Below are 23,343 nucleotides of genomic sequence, written 5' to 3'. Positions count from 1 at the left end.
TTCTAAGCGGTATGTGTGGAGAAAACTAGGCACTGCTCATCACCTGTCCAATACTGTCCCAACAGTGAAGCATGGTGGTGGCAGTATCATGCTGTGGGGGTGTTTTTCAGTTGCAGGGACAGGACGACTGGTTGCAATTGAGGGAAAGATGAATGCGGCCAAGTATAGGGATATCCTGGATGAAAACCTTCTCCAGTGTGCTCAGGACCTCAGACTGGGCCGAATGTTTACCTTCCAACAAGACAATGACCCTAAGCACACAGCTAAAATAACGAAGGAGTGGCTTCACAACAACTCTGTGACTGTTCTTGAATGGCCCAGCCAGAGCCCTGACTTAAACCCAATTGAGCATCTCTGGAGAGACCTAAAAATGGCTGTCCACCAACGTTTACCATCCAACCTGACAGAACTGGAGAGGATCTGCAAGGAGGAATGGCAGAGGATCCCCAAATCCAGGTGTGAAAAACTTGTTGCATCTTTCCCAAAAAGACTCATGGCTGTATTAGATCAAAAGGGTGCTTCTACTAAATACTGAGCAAAGGGTCTGAATACTTAGGACCATGTGATATTTCAGTTTTTCTTTTTTAATAAATCTGCAAAAATGTCAACGATTCTGTGTTTTTCTGTCAATATGGGGTGCTGTGTGTACATTAATGAGGAAAAAAAACTAACTTAAATGATTTTAGCAAATGGCTGCAATATAACAAAGAGTGAAAAATTGAAGGGGGTCTGAATACTTTCCGTACCCACTGTACATATATGTAATATGTAATGTTTAATGTAAAAAGAAAGCAAAATATCATCGCTGTCATAAATGATATTTATTACTACAATATACAGTGAACTCTTCATATCAGCAGACAATATTCCATAAAAATATCTCCAAAAAGGACTGCATCACTAAGAGTTTTGTTGGTGTAAACACTTAATTCTGAAGCAATATTTTCGTCAGTGTTCTATCAGCTTTTACATACTTAAATCTCCATATTTTATTTACCTTTACAAAAGCCTATTTTTAACATCATTCATGTCAAATTATAATAATTTATCAATAAATTCAATATACCCTATAGGGCTGTTACCAGTCAAAATAAATCATTTACACTGCAAAATTACAACTGGAATAAATAATGTTATGAGATTAATGTTTTAAATAGATCCATGAATATACAAATAAGAAATGTTGGGGGGGGATGCACACTAAACTACCAGTAGGTGGCGGTAAGTCACTTAATAAATGAGTCATTGTGTCATTCATTAAACCAATTCGTTCAAAACGCCGAATTATTCAAGAACAAAACACTGCCGAGTGTTACTTGGAGAATGTGCAGTACTTCTGCTGTGTATCATTGTTTGGAACTATTTTTGTTGGTGAAAGAGCAAAACAGTAAATATTGTGTCTAAAATGTAAGTAAATTAATAACTACTTGACTAACGTTACTTAACTACTTTGAACTAAAATCAATGTAACATTTGCAATCGAGAATATTCAGCAAAATAGCCCCCTTGTCATGGTATGTTACTCAACTATATTATACTATACTAATCATTTTGAATTTATACCTCAGTGTGTTTCTTTATGTGTGCTGTTATGCTCGTTTCTTTAGATGTCTCTCACAAAGTGACAGGCAGCATAAAGGCTGATTTATACTCGACGCGTCCGCAAGTTCGCTTGGGTAAATATGACATGATCGCGGTGTTAGCGGAAGTTCGCTTTGAGTGCGCGCGACGTCATATCACGTGGCGGTATGCACAACATTTTTTTGCAACTTTCCACGCAGCTCCGCTTCCGAAATTGCACACGTTCTGGGCGATTCTAGCCGAACATGCATGTCTGTGCAGTCTTTAAGCAGTTTAATGTGAAGTTCAAACTCCATCAGGTGCTTTTTGACGCTTTTTGAAAACAATGCTTAGTTTTTTTTGTATATTTTGTCCAAGGCTTTTTAATTGAAGTACGTTTTATTTTTATTGCATAAAAATATTAATGTGAACACTATTTATATAGTACACTATTTGCTTAAAGTTGTCCTGTGTTTGATGCGAAATAAACCCAAAAGCTTAAGATTATTTTAATCAGTTTGTACATAAAGAAATTATTAATTCATCAGTTTATACATAAAGAAATTCTTAATTCATCAACTCATTCATCACGCGAGAAGTCTTGTACCGGCAAATGCATTCTTCTCACCGGTGATTCCCGAAGGTTTTAGAGGACGATTACTCCTCTTCGCCCCCTGTTGTTTCAAAGAATAGTACAACGGCGAACGCGACAAGTATAAAAGCCTTGTCCGTTTGGGAAGGTGCGCGCGCAGTCAGCAGAGGCTCGCGGAGCAGAGCCGGGCGAAAGTATAAATACCGCTTAAGCCTCAACAGCGAGAACTTAATACCAGAAATCAATTATCAATCGCGGTTTACGTTGAATGTAATAAAATTAGAAGAATCATTCTCGCGTTTTGATGCTTCGCTGGTTATTATTTGTCACTAAAGTTTTAATGAGGCTATTTGTCCGGTCGGGCAAGTAAAAAAAAAAAAATTTTTAAACTAGCTAGAAGGCTGGTCAGCTAGCTGTAGCTTGATCTATATTTTTATTATTATTATTATTATTACTGAGAACATTATATAAACAGAAAGTAGTTCGACCTGTATTCTGCTACTGCTATTCTGTCTGATGACGTGAATGGAAGAAAAAAAAAAAGTTTGATCTGTCAACAGTCATTAGATCTGTGACTTAAGATATTTTAGCAGTAATGTGACCAAAATATTTAAGACCCATTGAATCTGAATTTAAGACAATAAGACTTTTTAAGGCCTTTTATTAGGAAAACATTATTTATGACTTTTTAAGGACCCGCAGACACCCTGAGGGAGATTAGAGAAGTTCATTCTCTTAAAGGGATAGTTCAGCCAAAAATGAAAATTCTGTCATTAATTACTCACCCTCATTCGCTCATCTTCAGAACAAATCAAGATATTTTTTTTGATGAAATCCGAGAGCTTTCTGACCCTCCATAGACAACAACGCAACTGACACTTTCAAGGCCCAGAAAGGTAGTAAATACATCGTTAAAATCGTCCATGTGATATCAGTGGTTCAACCGTAATGTTATGAAGCTACTAGGCTTGCCGCGATAGACGGTGCTGATGGTGTTAAGCCACAACACCGGTTACGTCACTTGCCCACCGCGTCACCGACCCCCACCGTCGTTTTGATTTTTTTATAGTAATAAAAATCATTTAGTTCAGTAAAAGAACAGACACTACAATTAAAAACTGAACGCGGCTGCTCAATGCAGCGTGCTGAACGACAGTCGCATCACACAGATCAGATTTCATTTCTCCAGTGAGGAGAGTGAGTCGAGCTGACTGACAAGAAGAGTGCGGTGAGGTGAGACAAACAAGACGATCGCAGATGGTTTAGTTTCGAAACGAGACGCAAAAGCGCCTGTTTGGCAATATTTTGGATTTTGAAAAGCCTGTTGACTTTTGCCGTTTATCTAACAAGATTTTGGAAGTTTTTTTAAACATTTGTTTCTTATTTAATTGGTTCCACATTGTTTGCTGATTTTTACTTTATTTAAACTGTCATTTATTTATTTTATTTGACATTCGTTTTGCTAATAAACGTTCTACGTTTCTTATTTATTTGGTTATATATTATACATGTTTACTTATTTCCAGTTTTGTATACCTATTAAACTTTATGCAAGTTATTTGTTATTTTATATTAGGCATAGCTTGCCCTATAGCATGGTGTATTTTTATTTGTTTTGCTAATGAAAGTTCTGTTTTATATATACGCTAAAGTGAGTTTGACGTTGTATTTTGTTGTTGCATTCAAGCAATTGACGCCGAACTGCCGCTAATTCAAAAGTGAAAGTAAAATGGGCACACCGCTTTTACAAGCTATTTAAAAGCGAAGGAAAGCAAGGAAAAGAGGGAACGCCCCCGCAGTGATACCGGTATTACCGGTGTTGTCACACGTCGATTAACCGGTGGGGAAATTTCCTCACTGTCACAACCCTAGAAGCTACAAGAAAACTTTGTGCGCGCAAAGAAAACAAAAATGACTTTGTCAACAATCCTTCTCTTCCGTGCCAGTCTTCGATGTGCTTTCACAAGAGTACCACGATGCATGCATGTGGTGTTGCTGATGCAGGAGCCGGCGATGAACGAAGGTCTTACGGGTTTGGAACGACATGATGGTGAGTAATTACAGAATTTCCATTTTTGGGTGAACTAACCCTTTAAGTATTCAATCACAGAAGATAATTTAGGGAAAGTCTGGCTGGAGCTCAGAAAGCAAACTACTGCAGTAAAAGCAGATTGTACTTTACTGTCTAAAGTGCAAACACACGTGGCTGTCATTCCCATGTAGTGATGTCACTGTGGGAACGTACCCGTGTCCATACTTTGATTCATCTGCTGGTCGCTGGCCTCCCCATCCTCACTGATGTATCCCGTTGGAGGAGTTTCTGAACACACCGCAATCACAAACAACTTGTTATTACTCTTGAACTACACAATAACGCATACAGTCTTTGGCCTTGAATTTCTGGACAAGTGTGTGTTCCTACCTGGTATATAATTGTTAGGAGGCTCGATCCCTGTTGGGAAGTTGGTGTTTTCAGGTATGGAGTTGGTGTAGTCGTCCAGAGGAGGCAGCTCAGTCAGGATCTCCGTGTGTCTTGGCACGAGGACAGCAGGAAGAACTACAGGAGCAAATGTTCTGATGATTGAATGAATGCTCAATAGGAAGAGCAAAGTCGTTTCCATTCAAATAATACATATTGCCAAAACGTTTTTGCCAATTCAGCAGCCAATTTCCATACCTGGCGTCTCCACCCGCTGGTAGTGGTAGGGGTTGACGCAGACTTCATCCTTCTTGAGGTTGAAGGCGTACTCGCAGGTCTCGATGGCGCGCAGCTCGTGATGGCTGTGCAGGTCGGGCCATCGCCACAGGCGGCAGTAGATGACATGAGGCAGACCTTTGCGGTGAGACACTTGCAAACGCCCGTCCAGAGATCTGACCCGAGCGTCCACAGAGAGAGGGCGAGAGAAATGGAAGAGAGGGAGCGTGCCAAATGAGCAGAGAAAGACATGCATGGATGGAGGGAAGAGGGGAGATGGTGAGATTAGACAGCAAGTCATCAACAACAACAGAGATGCAAAATTCATCTATTACGATTAAAACATCTGAAAGCTACAATAACAGAATACTAATATTTTAAATCACTGGTTCTCAACTAAGTGTTGGTGACCCCAAAAATGTGTGGTATACATCACGGGACAAAGAAAAAAATAATAATTCTAAATGCAACTAACCATTTAACAATGAAAGGTTTCAAAATGTGGAAAATGTTTAAATGTTTATTTTAATATACATGCAATCAAAATGCATAACTAAGTTGCATATAAGATACCAGCCAAAAGTTTGGAGTCGGCAAGTTTGTTTTTTTTTATGTTTATGAAAGTTTATGATGCTCACTAATTCTGCATTTATTTGATCATCAAAAAACAAAAAAATGTATAAATACATAAAATTAATAATATTTTATATACATAAATATACATATACAATACATATATAACATCTTTAAAATTAAAACTTTAAATACCAGTTTTCTATTTTATATTTTATTCATATATTTTATTCTGCTTAATATTTTACATTTTTTGTAGTGATTTTTTTCAATATATTTTGATTAAGTTCAAAAGAACAGCATTTATCAAAAACAGACATCCTTTTTAACATTATAAATGTCTTTATGATGACTTGATCAATTTGATGTATTCTTGCTGAATAACAGCATTAGTTAAAAAAGAAAAAAAAAAAAACCTTACTGACCCCAAACTTTGGCTCAGCATATATATATATAAAAAAAAATTGTATATATGAATGTTCATATAAACAGTTTTTATCTCTGCATAAATTCAGCAAATTTGGTCATAAGTTGGGTCACCAAATACAAAATAAAAATCAATAAAACCAGTTGAGGACCACTGTTTTAAACTTCTTGCTTTAACAAAGTGAATGTATGGAAGTATGAAAACGTGTCCATCTGTTTTAAATCTACTGTAACATTTAGAATTAAAACTCTACAACAAAATAAGTGCTTCTATCTTCAAGATATTAAGTCTACATCAACTATAATGAAGCGCGTTACAGTGTTTCTTCACGGCCCCTGGAGCCCCCTGTGCTCGTTCAGCCCCACCTGTGTCTCGTGGGGTGAGTGTGGCACAATGTCAGGAGAGGAAATTCACCTGGTTTGGTCAGGGTAGCTGTAGAGGCCTGAGGTATCCCACTGTTCTATCGTATTTGGTGCACTCAGTCCACAAATTTCAGAGCAATTGCTGTGCACAGAAAGTAAAAAAAACAAAAAGAAAAAGAAAGAAAACAAAAACACAAAGAAACAAAAAATGATAAACATGGGGCATGATTCATTCAAAAATACCAAGATGAAGTACCATGGCGGGATAATCGAAGGGCATCGTTTCTTTTATTTGAGATGTTTCGCGCAGGTCGCCTGAAGCTGGCGAACAATGCGGCCCACCTCGAATAAAAGAAGCCACTCTAATGGAAAATTCACACATAACAGTGAGATGAGAAAACCGAAGAGAAACTGACAAATGTATTTCAAGTTACAGATAGGGCTGGGCGATATATTGAACATTCACAATATATTCGCAATGGAAAACGTCAGTTTGACTCATTTCCATGAATCAGCTCAGATCGTTTGTGTAAATTAACGGATTCCAAACTCAAATAGCTAGTCAAATGTTTCCATATTTACTGAAACATTGTAGTAAATTTAGATAAATTGTCATTTATTAATGTTTTTATAACTGTACAAAATTGTTTTCTCGTTCATTTAGTGGAAAAGCAATGCCTCGTTTATTTTAACTGCACTATTTTAGTTGTTACACTAAAAATTTTTTTTTAAAAATGTTTCCTGTAATTTTTAACATTTCTACGTCGATATCTAATATCTGCTAATATTTTCTGCTACATCGCCCAGCTCTAGTTACAGTGCATAATCTCTTCCCCGGTCATCATGCGGTGTGCTATGAGACGAACAGGGCAATTAACGTTATAAGAGACGTTTCATTCAGGGGTTGGATTTCACATCAGATATCAACATTTAAACATGCAGCACAGGACAGGAGCCTATGACCTACTGTCGTTCAAATACATCACACTCAAGATAAAGAACGCTATCAATAAATCAGACAAGCACACAGACCTTCAGTAGTTCTGAAAAAGAAACATGGGATGAGAAACAGACACGGTGACGCGACAGGAACAGGACTCGCACAGACTTGATATGTGATGAATGAAGCTTTGGCCCCCTGTGGTTTAACCGTCTCTGAAACGGGACTCAAAAACACGTGCCAGACTCCACCACTGACCTGTTCTTATCACAAGTACACTTCTTTCCAAAAACTGAGATTGGATGATTTCGCTTGTTAAACTGTTCATTTACATTTTTCCTGCAGCAGCAGCCCCATGGGCTACAGAAGTATTTTTCCTGTATACAAAGGCAATAACCAAATGAATATAAACGCAGCTTTGCTGTACAGTACACTTATTGGAGAAAGAAAGTCAGCCTCAGGAATCCAATGCAAGTCTAGGAATATTGCCTCAAAGAAAAAAAAAAACAATGCATTGATATAAAAAGCAAGAAAGTTCCTACAGGACTCCAGACAAAAAAAAAATTAACTAAGGAGCCTTTGGCTTCTGTAAGAAACAAAACTAGGCACCAAATAATTTTTTAGGTGCCAAAGAATAAACACGTTTTATTTTTTTTAACACTTACATTTCAATCATTCTGTCATGTGTTTATGTCTCATCTGTTTTATGTCTTATCAGCATTTTAATCCATCTTGTAGATGTCCTGGGAAATAAGGTTCACTTAAAGTCGGGACTAAACGTCTTTTCCAACTTGAGAACTATATACAGTCACAAAGAATTGTTTATTACACAGAATCTGTGCCTATGTAATGGACCATAATGCCAGCTCATCAGTAAAGCCGGTTCTGTGATTAGTGGTAAATCTCCACCATGTGCTTTCAGATGGAGCAGCATTTACTACACAGAGCCATAGTTCTCTGACAAGCTACGTGCAAAAAAACAAAAAAAAAAACAATTAGCAGACGATATAATGAAATATGAAAACTTAGATATCGCGAATTTCACAATTATGAAAGCTGTTTGCGTAGCTTGTCAGTGAACTACGGCTCTGTGTAGTAAATGCTGCTCCATCTGAATATACGTGAAAATACCACATTTAATAACATGTTTTTACTCCAAACTCACTTCATAACGTCAGTCGAGTGCTTGAAATAAATCCTTCTGTGAGATGATGTGGATTCTTACACAGAATAAGGCACGCAATATTTCATAGTATTCCAAGCAGTGATTAAAGGCTATGTCGATTAGCATTGCATTATAGATATACTTTATTATAATGAAAATTATAATAAGACAAACTCAGATAAACCATATATTGTCGTAGTCGTGGGTGTATTAGTCACGATGAATTAATAAAAGCAGTTAAATCTTCTGTTTATTCAGCTGCAGCTATAGGGATTTCCTGGGTTTCTTCTGCAAGGCGTATTTGGAGTTTCAGCGCGAGAGCGCCCACTGGCCTTTGGATGGAGATTTACTGCTGATCACAGAACCGTGCTTCACTGAAAGATAAGCATGACAATCGCAGCTTCTGCCTAATCGCGATTTTGATTTAATTTCGATTTATCGTGCAGCCCTAAGTTCACGTGCCGCTTAAACTGAGGCGCTAAAGCGATGTTGATCATGCTACATTAAGGAGTGCCAAAACCGTATTTATTGTTTGAATTTCATTATGAATTTGGCACAATTTTAAAGCTGATAACCTACTTTGTTTATTAAAGGTAACAAAGCACAAAGCTTATTGCGAATATTGGACAGCAAGCGCACTACAAATAATGAAGTTCACGCATTAATATAACACAGAATATAGACTATAGAGTTTGATAACAAGAAGCCATAGTATCGATTATCGAATTGCTAACGATATTGCCAATATCCAGACAGCTGACAGCTTTACCTGTTGTAGTTTGTTCAAGTTGTGCACAAAATAGACACTGCTTTTTTGCACTTCGCACGTCTCTCACGTGCTGCACAACTGAGCTGTGTTTAGCAGGTGTGCATTAGCGCTGGCGTTCAGCAGAGATGAGGAGAGTTTGAAGTCTTTTTTCCATGAAAACTTTGATGCGCATCATCTCTGTTTATTACGTCAACATAAAAGATGTGATCACAAAACAGGAAAAAAGGCAAATTTATAATAACATCTAAATTTGTAGTCGCCAGTGGCGACCTCAGCAAAAACTTCTCACAAATTAATATTTTTGGTCCCAAATGCGACCATTTTAATCGCAGTCTAGAGCCCTGTACTACATAAAAATCTAAGATGCTACAAATTGGTTTCATACCCTACCAAAGTATAAATATACTACAGTACATACTAATATACTATATACTTTTTTTTTGTCAGGACTGTATGTTAATTTGGTTAACTATTTCAGATTGAATCATTCCTATATAAAAATTGGAATCACTTTCAGAATTATTTTTTTCCAGCTGACGAACGATAAAAACATCGACACCCAATCAGAATCCATCCCAATATAACGAGCTTGAGAATTTAAAACGGCAGATGAGCGTGCGCTTAGAATAAACAGACGATATCGTCCGCTGGTGTGGACACTAATATTGTTATCTTTATAGTTATCGTTCTTGGTGTGAACGGGGCTTAAGTCAAAATAAATGACAACTGTAAGTCAACTGAATGAGCAAACACAACCTCTTAGTATGTCACGATTGTTTGCTACAAGAGTTCATTTGAATTCAAATATTTTTAAATCAATAGCAATTACTCAGGGTTCCCAGAAGCTTGTTTTAAAGCAAAATAAATATTTTGTTAAACTGCTGTTCCCCACCGTTTCTTAAACAGTTTTATTAGTTTATTGTGTTGTGTTAATACAGTATATTTGGCTCTTAAACAGTTTTAACGCTTTTAATGCAGTTACCTGATGTCATTTAGACCAGATGTAATTTACTGAACGTCATATCGCCAAACGTCATATTCCAAACCCATAAGATTGAGTCCTCAATAAAGAGTGACTTCTGTATGAAACATATCCCAACGTCTCCTGGTCTCTGCTTCGATGAGGAAAAAGTTTCCAACAGATCTTTGAAACACAAATGAAGACATTAATAAAACAATGTAATTCCATTTAAAGTCAATTCCACTAAAACTTTGACACTTCAAAACGTTGATCAACACACATATAAAGAACACATCAAATATGGCAGGGGTGCCCAACCCTGCTCCTGGCGATCGACTGTCCTGCCAAGTTTAGCTCTAACTCTAATCAAAGACACCTGCCTTTAATTTTTAAGTGATCCTAAAGACCCTAATTAGTGGCTTCAGGTGTGTTTGATTAAGGTTGGAGCTGAACTTTGCAGGACAGTCGATCGCCAGGAGCAGGGTTGGACACCCCTGAAATATGGCAAACACAGAAGCTCAAACTTGCTTGATGCGCAATAACTTGCTTAAACGTCTCAATTCATATGGATTACTCTTATAAAGTCTTACTCAACTTTTTGAAGTATCAGAGTTTTGGTTGCGTGGATATTCAAAGGAGGGAGAGAAAGCTCTCAACTTTCCTTAAAAGTATCTTCATTTGTTTTTAGAAGATGAACAGAGTCTTACTGGTTTAGAATGACAAGAGATTGAGTAAATGATGACTTTCATTTCATTTTGGTTCAACCAACCCTTTAACTAATTAACTTTAGAAGAACAATTTGTTGTGTTTGTGTCTTGAAACTTAAAGCAGCCATCCCAACACTAAGAACAAGCATTTATACAACAAACTAACCAACATTAAAACACTTAAGGAGACAAAGAGAGTAAGAAAGACAACCCTTGAGGAGCACATTAACATTAGAGCAGGTTATCCGAGCGCTGCATGTATCGCTAACCCTCGACCTGTACGCTCGCTGCTACCCGATGTCAAAAGTTAATGAGACCGACCCTGATGTAGCGATGTCACCCGAGATATTGTGCGAAGCTTGCTCAGAGTATAGCGTGTCCTTATTCCTTCAGGAAATTAAGATTTCATGACGCCCAGAGAACTTGATCAATAGACACTTTTAGTCAGCGACAAAAGGCAATGACATTTTAAAAGGTGATGAGTTGAATTTGTAGAACATTAAAAGCAGATTAAAGACAAAAAAACAGCTATTTATTTCTTAGAAAATTCCACATGGTGACACTAGAGAAAGAATTCACTTCAGTATTTACGCATAATTTAACATCTACTTGAACAGTATAATTGTTAGCACTGAACCAATATATATTCTGACCAATTCTGATAATTATGTTATGGCTGAAACCCTTAAATGATCACTATATAAATTCTATATTTTGTTTGTAAATAGATTTAATAAAACACTAAACCCTAAAATTGTTTTAATGTTTTAAATGCTACAATGCATGCATTGTAACAATTTACAGTAGAGCAATTCCAGCGTTATGGACGTGACATTTGCAGTAAAAACTTCAAATATAAATTCTCAGAGAATGTAAATGTTAACAATATACTGAAACATCTGTTTATGTTTTTCTAAACCCCTAACCATAGAGTTTAGGCATCAGGGAAAAAAAACAGTCTATGCACGTGTTTTATATTTTAAATCAGGCAAATATGCATGCGTTACGGACGTGACAAAAAAGGTCTTGAGTTTTTGGGAGTCGACATACTTTGTAGAAATTCTGCGAATTCAAATGCACAAGCCAAAAGAAATAATACCAGCCGAAAGGATAAGGGTTGTCTCTCCATGGAACATAAATTATTTATTTTATTTTGTTTTTCATTTTTGCATTTATGAGTAAAAACCATTGTTACGGACGTGACGTCTCTCCGTTACGGACGTGACAGATCTGAAATTGACGCTTGTCTGATTCTGGCAAATCAGATAAAATGCTTTAAAAACTTTAACCGAGATCTAATTGTGGGTCTCTGTTGGGTATTTAAACCAACAAACATTTCCCTCTGAGACATATCTGTATGGTAAGGTTGCGCAATTAATAACATTTTAAACTGAAATCACCTTGTTACAGATTAGCTTGTGTTCACGCGAGTGTGGTGTTAAAATGTAACCAGTGCGGATGTGTTCAAAACTGAATTCGGACATGATTATTTGCTAATGTGGTGTTTACTTTAGACCCCGAATAATATAGAATTGCTAATATACATCATCAGCTATAATACATGTTTACCAAGTTCCGGAGGTCGCCGCGGTTTCCACTCAGAACAAGCTTCGGTGAATTGAAGTATTGTCCGGTTGTTAGTGTGCACTGTGTAGTCCTGTGTCTGTGTGAAGAATGGTATGCAAAATACAATCGTGTCATAATGATCGCAATATTATGTTTGATGGCAATGTTTATTCCCAGTTTGCGTTGCTAAATGCGCAATCGTGATTCAAAATAGCTGCATTATGTTTGTCAAAATAATTGCAATGTAAGCCAATGCTTTAGAATAATCTACATGTTGTTTATCGTCTCTAAAGATTACTTAATTAGTAGTTATGTTTTACCAATTTTAATGGCTGGCATTTGGATGTTAAGAAGATTAAGACGCAGCAAAACGATCTGTGTGAAAAAGATGTCCAAAAAAGGTGAGCATAAAGTACATAAAGATGTTCACATTAAACAATAAATGAAAATACTGTAAGAAATACTTGAAAGATAAATAATTAAGAACATTAACTTTTTTTTACATAGGCCAACATTTGTAACTGACTAGCGTTGAGGATTTTGTAGCAACAAGAGCTCTGTAAAACAGATGTCCAAAAAAGGTGAGCATACAGTATATTGATCACTGTTATGAGCATGAATCATTGTGAATAAGAAACTTACAAAATATTAATTAATAAAGTTCATTCACTGTAGACATAAAAAGTAAGTAAAATTAATTAATTGTAGTCAGTCTTTACTTTTTACATGTTATTAAATATTGTAAAGATGAAATGATCAAATGTAAAAGCTAATAGTTTTTGCCATTGCGCTATAGGATGAGAGTTGTATAGTATAAATACATTTTGTTGTTGTTTCCTTGTTGGTTATTGTATATCGTTTTATTGGTTGTTGTATTATATTAATTACTTTTATTAACATTGATATTGTGTAATAAAAAAATTGTTAAAACTGAACTGATTCTTTCATTGTACACAGACCACCGTGGCCACAGTGTGTTCAAGATATTTTATTTATTATTGTAATTTATACACTTTTCTCAAAATTAAAATGCACATACATGTAAATATCAAATTACTTACCATTTACTTCAAATAAAGTAGATATTTATCCAGAAATAGAAGATGTGCAGTCACCTCAGAAATAACTCCGCTTGGTCAACAGAGGGTGCGCGCGGGAAAGAAAATGAGGGAAAAGGGAAAACGCGTCATCACGAGAGGCGTGTCCTTTAAGGTACAGTAGGACGTAGGCGATCAGCTGAGTACACATTTGCGCACGTCTATTCATCTCTCTATTAAATACTGTAATAATAATTATAATATTTATAATAATTAAATTAATTATGGCGATATGTAAATCTTAACTATGTTTTCTTTATTAAAAATGTAATGGTGTTCTCTTTATTAAAAATGTATTTTTAATGTTTTTTTTTTTATGTTGCTAGAATGAATTGGTTACTGAAATGTTCTGATATAGCCTACAGTAACAGAGGTAAATTTAATGTGAGCCAGTGATTTTAATAGCAACAGCATTGTGAACAAATATGAGCTGGTCACTTGCATGATTTAATACGAAGCGTCCGTAACGGTCACATCCGTAAAGCATAATTAAGGTTGTTTAGAGCAAGTAAGTGAGATGAATTGTCCATCATAATTAGCATGGACATATTTTGGCTTTGTATATGAAGTTTGACATTATTTCTATTAATATTTATTATACAGTATAAACTTTATATTTAAATCGTTACGGATGTGACACAGCACTGAAGCGTCATGACTTCCTAAATATATCGCTTATAAATTTACAAGGCAGTGCTGTCATAACAAAGTGAGTGTATTTATTTCTCATGCATCCCCCCATCTTTCTGCAAAATGCTTACTGTTAATATAAAGTATAAAAAAAGGGAGTCTTTGAGCCCTCTTTTGAAAGCATGAAATATGGTTGACTGAAAATTTAACTTTTCTATCTGTGCAAACCTCGTATGTGGTGAATAAACAAAGCAATTTCCTTAAAATTTCCCTGACAGCACATCAATACAATAAAATACAGACCTTAAAGGACAACTTTGAAAGGGTTTTGTTATTTTGGTAAAAAAAATATTTTTTCATGGCAAGGTTGACATTTGCATGGAATTGCTCAGTATCAATTTTCATTTTTATTGAAATAAGACCTTACAGCTTTAGTAAATGTAGTGTTTTAAAGATTAACTTCAAGTAAGCGTTAGTATGCACAATTAAATCTACAATATCAATTGATCAAAAAAAAGAGCTCCAATATTGGCCATTAATGGATCCATTTTCTTTTAAGTCTCAGTTTGAGCTTTACTAAAAGTGAAATGCCAGGCAACGTTAAGAGGGAAAAAAAGAAAGAGAGCAAAGTGAATGTATATGAGAAACCATTAAAAGAAGTGAAACCACAGTGAGTTTACATAAACTCACATGACCCGTTTTAGGGGGATGGGGACTTCAGTTTCAACACCAGTAGATGAAGAGTTTCCCAATACTCTTAAAACATACACACACGCGCACACAATAGAAACCCCATTCAGTATTAACCCTCAAATTAACAATAGAGCAGATGGCCAATCACTGTGTGATATTAACAGACGTGCAATCAAGCACGATAATGATAATTCACAAACCTATAATGAACCATTAGCAGGAATCCAATCAATATTAGACAATTTAGTCAAAATATTAAAGAATATAACAAAATACAACAATTGCACCCAAAATACATTGGTTTATTCATGGTATTATTACAACTAACTTCCATTAGTCCATCGTATGCACAAGTCGGATGCTCATATCAGCAATTTAAAATACCCAAAATCTAGTTGACAGACCTGGATCTCACACCAGCATGACTGGGCATCCACATCCCAGACAGATGACACACTTTTGGAGGGTATTAACCCTTGTATCCTGGTGTGTGAAGACCCCATCCCCACTAAACCACTGAGAGACCATCTGCTGGCCACCGTATACCCTCACTCCGGCTATACTACACTACACTTGGCTCAAGATAAAAGCAAAAACGCTTTTCTTTTAAAGCACCGCCTTCTCCGTGCACCAGGTGACTAGCTAATGAAGACAATGAGTTAGTCTTAAAATAAAATGAAAAGGTTTAGCAGGCGTATGGGCCGAGTTTCAAAACAGACCCCAGGCCAGATTTAAAAAAAAAATAAAAAAAATAAAAAAGCCTCACAAAGGAAACCATATGTCTCGGTCAAATCTCAGGATGATTCCTGCAAATGAACAGTCAATGAGTGTCAGGCTGAGCCAAATGACCAACATCTTAATTCAATGAAAGACGTCTGAACAAGCAATTTAAGTTGATATTTGGATGTGCTTCATAAATTCACATTGTAAAATGATTTGCCTACTCATAACATTGGTATCCTTTTATTTATATGGCTAACCTGATAGTCTCTTCCTCCTAATTTCAGTAGTATTGATTTGCATTTTTGTTATTTCCCATAATACAGAAACTAATTCATAGCACTTTACGGATAAAATAAGCATTTCAAAAAAATTCTGGTCTGAGCTTTTATCAAGAAAACACTGCTAGAAGGACATTTTTACCTCAACTCTAACATCATTTATGAATCCGAATGAAAGCTGGGTCTTAATTATAGTATGGAAAGCCAGACAGACAACAGAGTCTTCAGGTTACAATCAATAGACTTGAAAAAACCCACAGCGCCAGTCGACTCTGTCCTCACGAGAAACCCTCTTCACATTCTTACACTCACTGAAGGCATCTTGCAGATACACTATCAGCACTTCTACACAAAAGACCTGCACTGATAGCACGGCCTGCTGAGGTCTTCAACAGGAAGTCAGGTCGAGACAGATACGGGTTTGTTTTCCCTTTAAACAAGACAAACGTAACAAGTCATGAAAAGGACTAGACATCAGCTAAAATTTAACGCTTGCTCGTATCGTTTAGTTCTGGATGTTCGTATGCGGGAATCTTCTGATTGTGTTCGTTTTGAGCAAATTTGACACACAGCTGGATCTGTTTGGAAGATTTCAAGACTGATTTCTCAAACAGAACAAGTGAACAATGCACCTCCTGATTTTCATTCAAGATTACACACAGCTGATTGAGCCGGCAATGTACTATTACTGGATAAATATCCCTTAGGGAAGGCAACAGGGTGGTTTAATCATGACTCTGGCACAAAAACTGGCCTAAAAGTCTCTACGTGGCATTTTAAAAGCACATGATAAATTATTCAATTCTGCTTGTGCAATCATCAACTTCAAAACTCTAGTCACTACAGTTATAATACAGATAGGCTGCTTATCGTAAAAAAAAAAAAAAAAAACATCATGTGATTAAGTCATTTTTGTCCTGAGGTTCTGGGCTATTTCATATTTATCTCTGATTCACTTCCCGACAAAGACAGGAATCCATTTAGCTCTAGTACAACAAGATGAAACATTGTGAACTAGCCAAGTAATTGCAGCAAGCTTTGTATATGCAAACTTTGTACATACAAAAAAATTGTAGGGATGCACCAAAAATTCTGGGCCGAAACCAAAAATTCTGGATGCACTTGGCCGAAACTGCTTTAATAACAATAATATATTATAATGTAATTAAATAATATAAAAAGTAACTGATTCTTTAATCAAATTCTTTTTTTTTTTATGTTTTAATTTACCTCAATAATTTTAATGATACTGAACAAGCCAATAAAATAACATTAGCATATATTTTTGGCCGTTTTTCTCTTTCAGACAAAAACGAAAATGGCATTTTTGGCTGATAATTTTCGGTGGCCAAAATTTCGGTGCATCCCTACTAAATTGTATTGAAAATTGGTCAAAAATCTGTGGAATGTATTTAAACGTGTTAATGTTAAAAAATACTCCACCGTAATATGAAAATGATTTTCAATCATTAAGAGGTTTTGACAAATATTGGCAACCAAACAACACTAACTGACACTGACTTCTACTGTATGTTTTAAAAAAAAAAATTCTCAAGATAAACAGTTTTGAAAAGGCATGATAATTTTAATTTTTAAGTAGAATATCCCTTTAAAAGAAGCTGGCGTTAAATAATTTCTACACGACTTCCCTGGCCAAATTATGGTGTGTGATGCACTCAAGACTGAAAAAACACTGGAGAAAATGTTTCATTCTGATGTGACTGAACATGATTTACAGCAAAACGGAACAAATCTGAAATCAATCTTCGTTTAATTTACAAGTTAACATGCCCCTTCATAAACAACGAACAGTCAAATTAAAAACAAAAATAGTCTAGCTGAGCAGTTTAGTTCACAGGTATGTGAGGGAGGCTGGAGAGGACAGTCGGGGAGGCTTTTGACGTTGCCATTACCAAACATGACAAGCGACGAACACAATGACTGATCCAGCCGTTCCCACAAGCCTCCAAGGTTAGAGAATAGATTAGCAGCAGAAAACACATGTTGGAAGCAAAGTTTCCCACCCTTTGAATCCGCTCTCAAGGGAAGACAAAGCACTCTGGATGACTTGGAAACATTTCTGAAGGTCTGCATCTAAGTCCGTAGTTGGCAGAGAAAAGTCATAATTTGAATGTTAACTTTTACTAATTTTAACTGGAGGGAGATCATTTTAACCTGTATTTATTGTAGGCTATACAGTCCAAGAGGTTTTGCTAAGTGAACCTGATCAAGCATTAAGTCGCATAGCATTTTCACAACAACCATTGCACAATTTTTCAAACAGTGGAGGGAGATGCACATTCAGGCCAGGGTTTGTTAAATTACATACTTATAATGATTCTGTGGATCTGAGATGTTAAAACTGATTCAAAAAGAACTCAATGGAAATAAATCTCTCTAGGACAAAGGATAATGCCCGTTTGCTAATACAACAAGCTTGCATTATCCATTTCAACAACACCTTTCACCAGGAAATGCACTTATGCGATCATGCCCTTTTCAAGTTTGTTTAGAAACTCGCCTCAAAATAAAGCTGCATATTCGATGGCAAATAATGAGAACCTACTAGACTTCTACATTACTGCTACATGATGTTCTAAATATTAAAAATAGCTGTGGTGTATCTTAGGAATGGACGATTTATAGAATAGTTACAAATATTGATGTGCGATTATGTTAATCAAGTTATTAAATATTATATATATTTATATAGATAGCACAATGATTCTGCACTTTGACTGATTGTGGTCCTTAACAACTACTTTGAGATTCCTGTGAAAATTGTGAGTTGCAGTGCAAATTCGACGAATCCGATTTATATATAAATAAGTGACTACAATTCTTGAAACTGATTAAAATTATTAAATTTATGGACTGTTATTGTTTTGCATTGGCATTTAAAATTGTAAGTGCATTAATGTCTGTTCAGGCCAAAATATGGATGCTCTAAGAAACTTTAAGAAGACATTTTTTTAAATATGGTAACACTTTACAATAAGGTCCTATTAGTTAAAGTTAGTTAATACGTTGAATGAAATTAACAATGAGCAATTTATTTGTTCGAATATTTATTAATCTTCAATAAAAAAAAAAATAGTTGTTATGTTAGGTACATCACATTAACGAATGCAACTTTTGGATTTTATGTAAATGTTAAAATCAACATTAACAAATGAAAAATGATTTTTCATTGTTCGCTCATGTTAACAAATGTAGTTAACTAATGTTAATAAATGGGACTTTATTATAAGTGCTACTAAAAATCTATTATAAAATTCAGGTTCAATATATATTAAGCTCAATCATTATTAGAATAAAAAAGGTATATTTCTATTAAACGCAAAAATGTAAAGGTTTTTTTTTTTACAAGCTCCTACTGTACATCAATACTTTTGTAAACTTAAAAATGCTTTAAAGCCATTCCATAGCAAATAAATATATTTCTCTCAAATATCGCCAAACGGCTGAAAAACAGATTGAATGTATTAGACATATCACCCAACCCTCGTGTATCTGTACCATATTGGTTTCAAACTATTGATATGTTGTGGCTCGGGCACACGACCCATCCTCTATCATCCTCTCCTCTTAGCATTTCCCTAAAATAGCAGCGCTGATATTCCACCATTTGTCATGAGAAATGGAATAAAAGCAGCCTGATGGTTGATATCACAGACATTCATACAGCATGAGAAGCCTCTGTGAGCTCAGAATGGAGGTGATGTGGAGCTGCACAGAATGACCTTAACTCAAGTCAAGACAGATGGAGCAGAAATCACTTAGAAACAAAGGGAAGTAATGCTGATATTTCGCAGCGGTAGACGCAACTCAGCGTCATGCCTTCACCTTCACTCATGAAGCAACACACGCAATGATACGGCTAAGGTCACTTCTAAAATTAAATAAAAACCTTTCTGATTCATTAGAGGACTTGCTTTATCATTAGATGAAGACTTAAATGAACAAAAAGTCCATTGGCTTGCAATTCTACACATCTTAAAGGAAGTCAATACTTACTCATCCTCATGTTGTTCCAAAAGTAAAAACACGTAATGAAAAATACATAAAGCAAAAATGCACGCATAATTGTGGAAATTAAATGTATTTACATTACATACTACTTACCGGTGTTGGGGGTAACACATTGCAAGTAATGCGAGTTACATAATTAGATTACATTTTTCAAGTAACTAGTAAAGTAACGCATTACTTTTAAATATCAAATACGTTACTTTGTTTTCCAATTTATTCACTGGTGCAGAGGCACTTCCTTTGGCCTGAAGCTTATTAATTTCACTTTTGGTGTGAAAGTTGCCAAAAATGTAACATTTGGGGGTTTTTTTGTTAGTTAAAACAAATAAGCAGCCCAGCCAATGTGACAAAAAGTAATGCAAAAGTAACGCAATGCAATACTTTCCATAAAAAGTAACTAAGTAACGCAAATAGTTACTTTTTAAATCGAGTAACACAATATCATAATGCATTACTTTTAAAAGTAACTTTCACCAACAATGCTACTTACTAAATTACATAATTTAAAAATGGAAAAAAATAAAATTTTACATAATTTTAAATAAAGTGATTTATTTAGATTTAGTTGATTCTGCAATTCTATTATAGTATTTTTTACAAAGTAACTGTTACTTGAAATAATTGTTTCAAATAAAGTTAAGTTCACATACACCACAAGTAACTAAGTAACGCAAATAGTTACTTTTTAAATCGAGTAACACAATATCATAATGCATTACTTTTAAAAGTAACTTTCACCAACAATGCTACTTACTAAATTACATAATTTAAAAATGGAAAAAAATAAAATTTTACATAATTTTAAATAAAGTGATTTATTTAGATTTAGTTGATTCTGCAATTCTATTATAGTATCTTTTACAAAGTAACTGTTACTTGAAATAATTTTCAAATAAAGTTAAGTTCACATACACCACACAGCAAATATGACATTAACACGACATAGCAGCAAAGTATGCCGTTTACTTTGCTCTGTGTAAGTATAATTTATTAGGGGCCGTTTACTCGACAGTGTTTTCAGCCAAAAATGTGAAACTTTTTATGCGTTTTGCCTGTTCGTTTACACGACGACGGCGTTTTGAGGACTGAAAACGCATATTTTTGAAAACGGGTTTCAAAGTGCAAGTTTTTCAAAACAACCAAAACGGGAATCTTTGAAAACGGCGACATCATGTGCGTGCATAGTGCGTGTTAGGTATGTAGACATGTGCAGTACGGCAAGCGCGAACAAACATACACAACAATGGCGGAGTACATGTTACTGTTGTTGCTGTTTAAGAGCTTTCTAACGCTTCTTCAGCAAAGTGTGGATTTACTTCACCAATATTACAACCAACAGCGGAGACGCATCATATAATCGTCGCGTACGTAATACAGTCAGCAAAGTGTGGATTTACTTCACCAATATTACAACCAACAGCGGGGACGCATCATATAATCGTCGCGTACGTAATACAGCGTTTTTGGCCGTTTTCGCTGATATGTGTAAACACTAATCGTTTTAAAAACTTTGTCGTGTATACGTAAAACTTTTTAAAAACACAAGGGGAAAATTTTTCCGTTTTTGACTACATTGTTGCCGTGTAAACGTAGCCTTAGTCAGAACTGTTAAACAGAGACCGTAAAGTAATGAAGACAGAGAACAGGAGCACCATGCTTTCAGCAGTTGGCGTTCACAGCAGTGTCAAAATAAAAGTCCTGCTTCCGACATAATAGCCAAAAAGAAAATAAATATTGGCCGATGCTGACAATTAAATGTCAAATTGGCAGCCTTGGCGACACATCGGTCGACCACTAATTCTTACGCAAACTCTAACAATACACCTGATTTTCTCTAAGAGCTAATTTCTTGAACAACAAGAGGATGAGTAAACAACAATTTTAATTCTTTCCCCCAAGTTTTCGATTTCAATGCGTTAAACTGACAAATTGAAGACGCCACTGATCTAAAAGCAGGAAAGCAGTGAGCTTTTCGTGTTGGCGTACCTGGGAATGGTGACACACTTGGTGTTGCAGTTCTGTGTGGTGATGGCTTTCTCCAGCTCGTCCAGCTGGCCCGTCTTCTTCAGCTTCTTCACCAGGCTTTTGACGGCCTTCTCGCACCATTTCTCCTCCTGGCTGTTCTGCTCTCCGCCCCCTCCCGCTCCGCTCGAACTGCTGGCCGACTTCTTCCAGCCCAGCAGACGCTTCACCACAGGCGGAGTGAAAGGCAAGATGGAGGACATGTTTCTGGGGTGTCCAATTAGCAGTCAGCCCCTTACTGGGCAGGTGGGAGTTAGAGAGACAGATGGAGGCTGGGAGAACGGGGAGGAACAGACCCAACGTTCCTAACTGGCCTTTAGGAAGAGGGTCTCTGGGCTGATTATGAGGGGCAGGGGACAGAGAAGCTTAGGAAACAGGAGAGGAAAGGGGGGCGAGGAGTTACCTGAGTGGAGAGAAGCACAGATCAAGAAGAGACCACGACAGACACTCCGTAAAATACAAACTTTATCTTGTTTCCTGTTGACTAATTTTAATTCATCTTTGTAGTATTTTTTAATCTGTTCTACAGCTGGGCTGGCAATTTCTTTTCACATTTGATTAATTGAATGCATCTTTTTTGAATAAAAGTATTCATTTCTTTCAATAATAATAATAAAAAAAAAAACATACTGACCCCAAATTTTTAAACAGTAGTGTAAATATTTATTTTAGTTAAATGTGCAGGGATAAAGACGCCATTTCTAGTGACCTGACATAGCAAAATTAGTGCAACCAATGCTGTTAGTTTGAGTCAGGAATGTCTGTTTGTTGACCAATGATAGATGGGTGAGTCTTTGGGAAACAAGTGTTAAAGCATCCTTATTTTTGCAATTTGTTCTGGTGACAATAGTAGAGCAGAAATCAGATTTCAGCTTTAAATAAAGGAGAGAGTTCAGTATAAATTGCTTTTCTTGTTTTGCCAAGAACTGCTTCTCTGGTATTGGTCTCAGCCACTTAGCTTTTGATAGTGACTCAACCCTATTCACCAAAAGAGGGATTTCTTTGAAACTATAATTTAATACAGAAGAAAAAGGTAATGCCGCAGAAGGCCATCTTTCAATTAAAAGGATTTATAATTTAATTTAAAAAGAGGTTCAACAAAATCTATGCAGAGAAACCAGGCGAATATAGCCATGTTGTGAACATAAGAAAAGGGGAAGTAAAACATCTTGATCACTTTGGTCATGCTTACAACATACTCTTACTCTGAGTGCCATTTCTTACAAAGGAATCGATGGGCCATGAGAAAAGATTGTTGTAAATACCTAGAAATGCTACTTGAAGCTTAAAATGAAGATGTTTGACAGCATGATCATGACTAGGGGTGTGCGATATATATCGTCTGCGATAATATCGTAATTGTTGTTTTAACGATGTGCGATTTGACATTATCGAGTATTTTGCAAAAACCATTCAAAACATCCCTACAGAGCGCACGCATACATTACGTGAAGTCTAGACTAGTCCGGGTGCGCATTTAGTGTGTTTTCTTTCACTGCATGATTCAGTCTATTAAAATGCATTTAGAATGATCACAAATTCAAGACATGA

At 36.0% G+C, this 23,343-nt stretch overlaps 1 protein-coding gene across 2 annotated transcripts in view; it reads right to left on the bottom strand.

The window, feature by feature from the left end:
- LOC107667259 (mothers against decapentaplegic homolog 2) overlaps nt 1-23,343 on the bottom strand; it is a 30,026-nt gene that overhangs the window by 4,207 nt on the left and 2,476 nt on the right. For both annotated transcript variants that reach the window (XM_016458883.1, XM_016458884.1), the window contains 5 exons: nt 21,757-22,195; nt 6,262-6,351; nt 4,830-5,023; nt 4,575-4,709; nt 4,398-4,472 (listed from right to left, as the gene is read on the bottom strand). In XM_016458883.1, coding sequence (XP_016314369.1) covers nt 4,398-4,472; nt 4,575-4,709; nt 4,830-5,023; nt 6,262-6,351; nt 21,757-21,995 — 733 coding nt within the window. In that variant the 5' untranslated portion in view covers nt 21,996-22,195. The remainder of the gene's footprint in view (nt 1-4,397; nt 4,473-4,574; nt 4,710-4,829; nt 5,024-6,261; nt 6,352-21,756; nt 22,196-23,343) is intronic.

Source organism: Sinocyclocheilus anshuiensis, unplaced genomic scaffold, assembly GCF_001515605.1.
Source record: "Sinocyclocheilus anshuiensis isolate Anshui unplaced genomic scaffold, SAMN03320099.WGS_v1.1 scaffold952, whole genome shotgun sequence".
Classification (NCBI taxonomy): domain Eukaryota; kingdom Metazoa; phylum Chordata; class Actinopteri; order Cypriniformes; family Cyprinidae; genus Sinocyclocheilus; species Sinocyclocheilus anshuiensis.
Note: the sequence above shows the minus strand (reverse complement) of the source record. Positions and strands in the feature narration are given on the sequence as shown.